Consider the following 8,357-nt stretch of genomic DNA (forward strand, 5'->3'; position numbering starts at 1 on the left):
ACTTCACGAGATCATCGCAAAAACATCTATACTTGTTTGCTTATATATGGGACATTACATTAGTACGGATTATTCCAAGTACTAAATTACACACTTTCAGTACAGTTAAAATTTGCAGTCGCTTTTCTGGTGTCCAAAAAGTCCATGCCGAACTATTTTGAATTTTGAACGGGTATCCTTTCTCGCTTGTAACTACCGTTGTTTGCGCAAAGGATTCTCTTTTCTTTTCGTAACCAGATTAACATTGAATTTTGAAGAAGGTACATCTTCGATTGGTCAATTTTCCACGGCCAACTTCACGCGAGGGACATTTTTTAGAGGAAACAGCGTTTTATAATAGAATACATTTTACCTTCAATAACAGGTAGTATTCATTCCCTACGATTTAAAATGTTGTTTATCCTACATTCTTCTTGCTCTTTGGGCAAGTTTTAGATTATAAATAACACACTTCAATTACTTACCTATTTATTATACAAGACGATAAAGGGATATTTTACCCATTGAGTGGTTAGTTTCCCTTTATCGTCGTGTATAATACAACACTTTATTTTATAGCAGAAGCCATATAAATCATTGTAAACCTTCTGACAATTCTGTCAAAAATAGCAAGCTGCCGCCGCGGTTGTTTCCATAGAAACAGCATTGTCATATGTTCTGAACATTTGAAATAAGAATGACAGGAGTCATTAGACTGCATAATCATCTGTTTCACTTCTCACTCTTTATCTATCCTCACGGAAAAAGCGCCTAGCTCATTCAAACCTTAAACCCATTACAATGTCAATTCAACATCTGCTATAAAATAATGCCTATTTTCCAAACCACGACAGTTCGACTTCTAAAGGACGACAAGACTCCTTTATCTAATTTATTTATTCCAAATTTTAAATGGTACAATACTGCGAGCCATAGTTTAAAGAAAATCGGTTGATTAATGCGGATAACACATCCTAATACTTTTGCATTATTGAAGCAAGTATTTGTATATTTGAGCGCACTGACGATATAATTGGTTCACTAGAATCATTTGTGATTCGTATGCAGAACATCGGTGTTAGAAAGTTAATTGCAACACAAATCCGAACTTGTGCAATTTATTCCACCTACTGGCGTCCCACGAATTAAGATGGCCTGCTTTAATTTCTCTTGTTACTGATCATCTTCTACTTGAAGTTGGAGATTATTTGGTCGACAATTGAGCAGGCGGTGTCTTGGGTAAATCGCGTTTAGTGAAAGTCAAGTTGTGTGTCAGTATACAAGTTGCACTTTTTGGTTGCGTGTCAATTCCTACTTGCACACTATGGCAGTAAGTTGCGAATGGAAGTGTAGTAATAAAAAGTAAATTACCTTTTTGGTGTTATCATAATACCACATATACAGTGAGTTTTTTTAAAATGCGAACATAGGAGTTTGCATGCATTGTAATTTCCCTATGTTCGATTTTAAAAAAAACACATCAATCTATGAGATGTGCGCGGTTCACATTCCCAAAACGCGCAAATTGTGTGACTATGAACAGCAATTCATAGTCTTTATGATGAAGAGCACTCGGTAAGATTTTTTTAAATAAGCCATGTGAGGCCATAGCAACTTTAGGATAAATTTTTCATAAACTTACGATAACTTGACTTCACATGGCACGCGCTGACATCACAATTCATTGTGAACCAACATTTAATTATTTGTATGCCATGTGCACCTGGTATTCTACTAATTTGCTTTATTCAATACATAAATGAAGAAAATAAGAAAATAAATAACGCAAACAATTACAATAAATGTTCGAAGTGTCCTCCTTGACATTCTAAGCAATAACCTAACCGATTTCGTAATTAAATTGGGCGACGGTATTTTTAAAAATGTGACAGCTGTCAATTGTATCTACTACTCATTTGAACTACTCAATAGATTGATGTGTTTTTTTTAAAATCGAACATAGGGAAATTACATTGCATACAAACTCCTATGTTCGCATTTAAAAAAAATTCACTGTATGTAAATAGTGCTTAACTATAACTTCTTGGCAGTTTAGTATGTACGAGTACTATACTAACCGAACCGCTCTGCAAACATTTTATTTTCAAAATTTTCCTGAGTAGAGGCGAACCTGGTCCATTAACAGCAAGCCTCCCCTTCCACAATCGTTCCAACTTATAGTTCACGAAGCGCTTTTGTTAACCCTAATTGTGCAATGTGCATGTTCCAACGCCGCAATTAAAATTCCCTAGAAAAATAAAAACAGAAAACCCCGTAGATGATTCTCATGTCGTTCACAGATCATGATTAGATTGTCTCAATTTAATTTACTGAGGAAACAGAAACTCGTGATTGGTTTATAGTCGCCGTTATTTTCAACCTAGCTACCTGGATTTATTCAAGAAATTCTCGGGTGTTAATTGCGAAAAAAAACGAAATTAAAGCAAAAAAGTGAAACAAAAATAAACCCCCGAAGGTCCCCCGGACTTCAAACTCAATAAATAATTACAGAACATATCACTAGCCCGAGGCGAATTAAAGCAGCATTCCGGATTTTTTTCTCGTATAAAAGTGAAATGTTGTCCGCCCATTATACGAGCCAGATTACGTTGCTCCTTTTGCCAAGCCTATTACACTGAATCACCTGAGGATATAAAATTTCATAGGGTCAAGTTGAACAGACATTTTGAACAGGTTGTGAATACGCAACTGCCCGTAGAATGGAATGTCGGCCTTATAAACAGTTATTAGAGTTATTTCATCATCACATTACTGACATCGAATTTGAACTGTACCAGTTATGGTCAAGAATTCCGCAAAGTGTAATTATCCCTGTAGACACATTTTTTGTGCGGTTTAGGTTTACCAAATGTTAAATTGGAGTTTGGATATCATGCACTAGGTCAGTATTGTGTATCGTCACGCGTAATTACTGATTTATAGGTAAACACGAGCAATTTTGTAATCAATACAATTTTAACTGAAAATACCTACGCGAATTCGAGACCAATCAAACAAACATTAACGTCGCGTCGTCTTACTGAATTACACGATGTAGGTACGCCTGACATGCCAACAAAATTAAGATTACATCCAGCCAAAATAATGTCAGATACTACCAGATTCGCAGATTGCCTTAATATTGTTTCATTTTTTACTAAGGAGCGTGCTAAGGAGGTATGGTACACTACTGTCGGCTCAAAAAGTATATAGACTCGAGTTGGAGACTTAATAAAGAATAATTAAATTTGAATGACTTGATATCAAATTGAAAGATGATTAATTCTATGTTCCTTATAGCTGTAACAAAAAAAAATTTACAAATATTTGAACACTAATTTATTAAAGTTTGCCTCGCTACAAAAAATTTAGTAGCCCATTAAAAGAAATCACCTTGCCATTTTTAATAGACGATCAAACTAACTTACCTGTGAAGTTCGATCGTAATTATATGAGACATCCAATCCGAAGACATTGTATAGAATACCATGTAGTTCGCTTGCTCGAACTCATATCACGAGTATTTAAAGAAAGGTTTCACAAAAAGGAAACAAAAATAGAAGTTCGACCCTGCCGCCGAGCCGCCACTGAGTTAACCTTGCGTTTCGTTCCTCGCGCCAGGCGTCAGGTGATTCATTCCGTTTAAAGATTAATAGTGATGCTGAAAAACCTAGGGCCTGGGAGGGTGGGTTTTGAATGTCTTCGGATTGGATGTCTCATATAATTACGATCGAACTTCACAGGTAAGTTAGTTTGATCGTCTAATTATATTTCGACATCCAATCCGAAGACATTGTATAGAATACCATGTAGTTGTTTAAAGATGCTTTGTTTTTCAGCATTCAACTAAAAATTCCACACAAAGAAATAATGCACATTTAATCCCCCTTAATATAAAAGAAATGTTACGTCTACTTAGAACTAAGAATGGTTGTCGCAAAAGTATTTGATTGTGATAGTGGTCGATTGTAAAAATTACAGAACACTTTTGAATTTTCTGTCCAGCCCGCAGTTTGTTGAATTACTTCTATTGGTACTCCTAACTGCCAAGCTTTAGATGTTGAGGCATGGCGTGTAGAATGGGCTTTGAAAATGAGAGTGTTCACACCCGCTGCATCTAAAGTGTCTTTCACCCATCTACTTAAAGTTTGCCTGCTGGCAGTTCTGTGTGGCTTCTTAAAAGTAATAAATAAAAAGTCCATATTCGATGTGCGATGTTCTTTTGTGGCCGCTAAATACCTCTTCAAAGTTGTCGCAACACAGAGTCTGGGGTTTTCGACGAAGAAGGGCAAGTTTAAGCAAGGTTGCTTTCTTCCTGGGCCTGAAGTCTTAATTTGGTCCTCGATCAAAATTTGGAATCCAGTACTTGATTCTAAAATATTACGTAGGCGTATCAGCGAAAACGTTTGCATCCTGTGTGCGGTGGAGAGAGCTAATAAGGTGATTAGCTTCTCTGACAAAGCTTGAAGCGTGGATGACTCTCTCTGTTCTAAAAAATTTAGAACTAATTGCGGATCCCAGGTGACATTGTATCTCGGTTTTTGAGGCCGAAGCTTAGATATCCCTTTCAAAAACCGAGACAAAACGGGATGGCCCGCTAAGTCCGTTGACAAAATCAGAGCCAAGGCGGAGCGGTGTGAATTAAATGACCCGTAAGAATTTTTCCCTATGTCAAACAGGTGTTGTAAAAAATCCATTACGAGAGCTGGAGTCCCATCATACGGAGAGATACTTTTCTTCTCACAGAAAGGCCACCAGAGCTTGTATGTTACTCCATACTGCCGAATTGTTGCCGCTGATAAGGAACTGAGAATTGTTTGAACAACTTTCGCTGGTAAGTGTTTTAATTTGAACGCTTCCCTGATAGCTTCGCTGCTAGAAGTGTAAGCCTGTCCGCCAGTGGGTGTGGATCGGTGCTGTAAGGATTAAACAAAGAAAATTTAGTAGGTTTAAAAAAGATAGGTCCTTCAATAATTAAATTAGAAAAAAGTGGGAACCAAGCTTGGTTTTGCCATTTAGGGACTATAACGATCCCTTCCGCCTCATCATCTACTATTTTTTGTAAGACTCTTAAAATTAAAGCAAAGGGTGGGAAGGCGTAGAAAAACATTTTTTCCCACGAAAAAGTAAAACTGTCAATCTTAAAAGCAAAAGGGTCTTTCTGCCAGGAGACATACCGATCACATTTGTTATTAACTCTGGAGGCAAATAAATCTATTTCTGGCACTCCAAACTGGCGAGTTACCAAATCGAATGCCTCCTTAGAGAGACTCCATTCCGTTTCAGGGGGTAAGCTTCTAGATTCTCGGTCCGCAATCCAATTATCCGAAGAACTAATGTAGGAGGCGAGAATCCACAAGTTGCGTACCTCGCACCAATCCCAAATTTCCCTTGCAAGAGCCGAAAACTTTGGGTGATGGACACTACCCATTTTATTTACATAGGACAAAGCAGTAGTGTTGTCGCATCTTATTAATATGTTACAATTGGTGGCCGAAGAAGCAAAGCTTTTAAGGCCCAAAAAAAAATTGCCAAAAGTTCTAAATAATTAATATGTCTTATTCTTTCCTCTGGGCTCCACCACCCTCGAATCTTATCTGACCCACAGCACGCGCCCCACCCTGTAAGCGAAGCATCAGTAAAAATTTCGAGAACGAACTGATCTTTTCTAATATCATTATATGAGGAATCAATTGAATTGATCCACCACGAAAAATCCTGTTGCAAATCCATATGCAGTACCATTAGACCTGAAAAATCCCCATTAATTTTTGCTAGTGCTAGACACTTGTGGCGTTCAAAGAGCTTAACATGAGCCCACCCGTACTTGACGCCTTGGCAAACAGAGACCAGGTATCCTATATACTGCGCCAGATCACGAATTTTGCATTGAGACTTAGACCGGAGAGTTTTACTCCAAATCTTTATTTTTTCCCTCTTTTCTGCAGGTAAAGAGATTTTCAATAGTTCTGAGTCTAATAAAAACCCCAGAAATCTAATGGTTTGACTGGGGTTCAAATGACTTTTCATAACGTTTATAGAAAACCCTAAAGACTTCAAAAAATTTACGGTTACCTTAGTGTCATGTAAGGAGCCTTCATACGAAGAATTGAATAACAGAAAGTCATCCAGATAACACACACAAATAATGTTTTTAGATCGAAGCCATTGTGTAACAGGTCTCATTAGTTTTGTGAACACATAAGGGGCTGAAGCCAACCCAAAAGGCAAACATGCAAATTCATACAGATCGTGATTAAATTGAAACCTCAAGAACTTTCTAAATTTTGGGTCAATGGCTATATGGAAGTAGGCATCTTTAATATCAATAGTTGTGAACCAACACCCTTTTTTGACAAGCCTTAAGGCCGTTCGAATGTCTTCCATTTTAAAATGAGATGTTTGTAAAAAGGAATTAAGATGTTTTAAATTAAGTATGAATCGTTTACCGCCATCAGATTTATCAGCCAAAAAGATATTAGAAATAAAATGCCCTGGACAAGGACTGCACTTGCTTATCGCATTTAAATTGAGTAAAGACTTAATTGCCTCATGCATAGCAGTGTCTTTAGTCGTCCAGGTCTTTGTTGGGGGTACTTGCTCTAGACTAGGTGAACTACAAAATGGCAAGGCATAGCCTTTAATCCATTTCAGTATTACGGGATTTGAAGTAATCAAACACCATTTGTCATAGAAAAGTGAGAGCCTACCACCAATTGGGCTTACCTGCTCTATCGTCTGTATTTCCCCTGCTTCTGATGGGACTGCTGGCCTCGGAATGATCTCGACTGTCCCTTTTGACGAGTCGGGCCGTAACGGTTTAAAGAACGCTGGTCTTTCGCTGATGTGAACACAGGCTTCAAACGAATTCGCCCAGAGTTCCTACCACCTCTGTATGAAGCTGAGAATTGCAAAGGAGTAGCCGCCTTTAATTCCTTTCCTGCGTTCTGTAGAGACTTAGCTTCCCTGACGCTCTCTGAAACATCTGATCCAAAAAGGAAATCTCCTGGTTTAGTTCTCCCTAGAACCTCCCTAATGTTTTTGTTAAGGGTTGGTAAAATCAAATTACGCCTAGAGTCAGAGATGTCGTGAAAGGTGTGCGCCAGTAAACGACTAGCATCACCCAAAGGGGCTACAATTTCATCACGTAACTTTTTTGGAATAGGATTGTCATTCAGCAAAGCTGTCAAAGACTTTCCCATAGCTCCCAAAACCGTTGCGAGTTTCGTTTGGATACTTTTATTAAAATTGTCCCGAGCCACCCGATCGTTGGCCAAAATTGCTAAAACTTCGGGATTTAGCTTAGGTGAGTTAAGTGTCGGACAGTTCTCCGGGACTGCATAACGTTGAGTTAAGGAAAGTAAATTTTCCTGCGAAAGGCCATTTGTTACAATGTAGTTCCACCTTGAGGAAAGTGCCTCATGTAAACAGTCCGCCTTAACTGGAGTACTAGGGCAATCATTTCCTAAAACGTCTCCAAAATCATCAAGGGCTAAAGAGCCGTCGTCGATGATGAGTACATTTTCTTCCAATTCGGTCTCAGGGCCGTTAGTCGAGTTCAAAGGAGCTCTAGGCTTTGGTCTACCATCCGCTCCGTGTAGGTCCTCAGCCTCACAGTGAGGAGAAAGACTTAAAGAAGTCTGGGATTTGTCACCTGCCCTTAAAGAAGGAGCAGGCGAAAGGCTTAACGAAGCCTCAGCAGACAAAGAACGTCTTCGTCTAAGATGCCTACTTGTTGATGGAACATCAGCAATGCTTAAGCTTTCAACGCTGCTGTAACTGCAATCAGAGCAGTCGCGTTTAGACCGGGAATCCGATCTTCTATTAATAGCTCGAAAAGGAGGCCGAGACTGCCTGTCATGGCCGCCGTCCACATTTTCCACATTTTCCTTATCCTCTAAAAGTCTCTCAAGCCTACGAAGGCGTTTTCGTAGGTCGCTTTTTGACGTCCCCCTGCTCCTAGAGCGATGCCGCTTGTTGGACTTGCCCATGTGTAGTAAAAAATTACATACGGGCGAAAAAGGCCTATGGTCGACAACGCCAAAAACATGCACAAGCCTAAAAAAAATACCTATGGTTAATAAAAACCGCTAAAATAAAATCATTTAGTTATACTCAGATACCAAAATCGTCGAAAAACGCAAGACAACGATGTGAATGTGAACACGAGCACGAGAAAGCGAAGAATGAATCACCTGACGCCTGGCGCGAGGAACGAAACGCAAGGTTAACTCAGTGGCGGCTCGGCGGCAGGGTCGAACTTCTATTTTTGTTTCCTTTTTGTGAAACCTTTCTTTAAATACTCGTGATATGAGTTCGAGCAAGCGAACTACATGGTATTCTATACAATGTCTTCGGATTGGATGTCGAAATATAAT

The 8,357-nt window shown here is 38.9% G+C and overlaps 1 protein-coding gene across 2 annotated transcripts; it reads right to left on the reverse strand.

Moving 5' to 3' along the window:
- Positions 1-3,839: 3,839 nt before the first annotated feature.
- Positions 3,840-8,340, reverse strand: LOC116177136. Of its 2 annotated transcripts, none has more exons than XM_031496028.1 (3): positions 8,103-8,340; positions 6,706-8,037; positions 3,840-4,895 (listed from the first exon to the last, which is right to left on the reverse strand). In XM_031496028.1, the coding sequence occupies exon 2, from the start codon at positions 7,968-7,970 to the stop codon at positions 6,711-6,713; it is 1,260 nt and encodes a 419-aa protein (XP_031351888.1). In that variant the 5' UTR covers positions 7,971-8,037; positions 8,103-8,340; the 3' UTR covers positions 3,840-4,895; positions 6,706-6,710. The 2 variants fall into 2 exon arrangements, with proteins under 2 accessions (XP_031351888.1, XP_031351880.1); XM_031496020.1 differs by having other exon boundaries at positions 8,095-8,340.
- Positions 8,341-8,357: the final 17 nt, after the last annotated feature.

Source organism: Photinus pyralis, unplaced genomic scaffold (assembly GCF_008802855.1).
Source record: "Photinus pyralis isolate 1611_PpyrPB1 unplaced genomic scaffold, Ppyr1.3 Ppyr1.4_LG1, whole genome shotgun sequence".
Lineage (NCBI taxonomy): Eukaryota > Metazoa > Arthropoda > Insecta > Coleoptera > Lampyridae > Photinus > Photinus pyralis.

Bases quoted from the DNA above. Each gene is read 5' to 3' on its own strand.
- LOC116177136 (XM_031496028.1), bottom strand. From the start codon at position 7,970: ATGGGCAAGTCCAACAAGCGGCATCGCTCTAGGAGCAGGGGGACGTCA.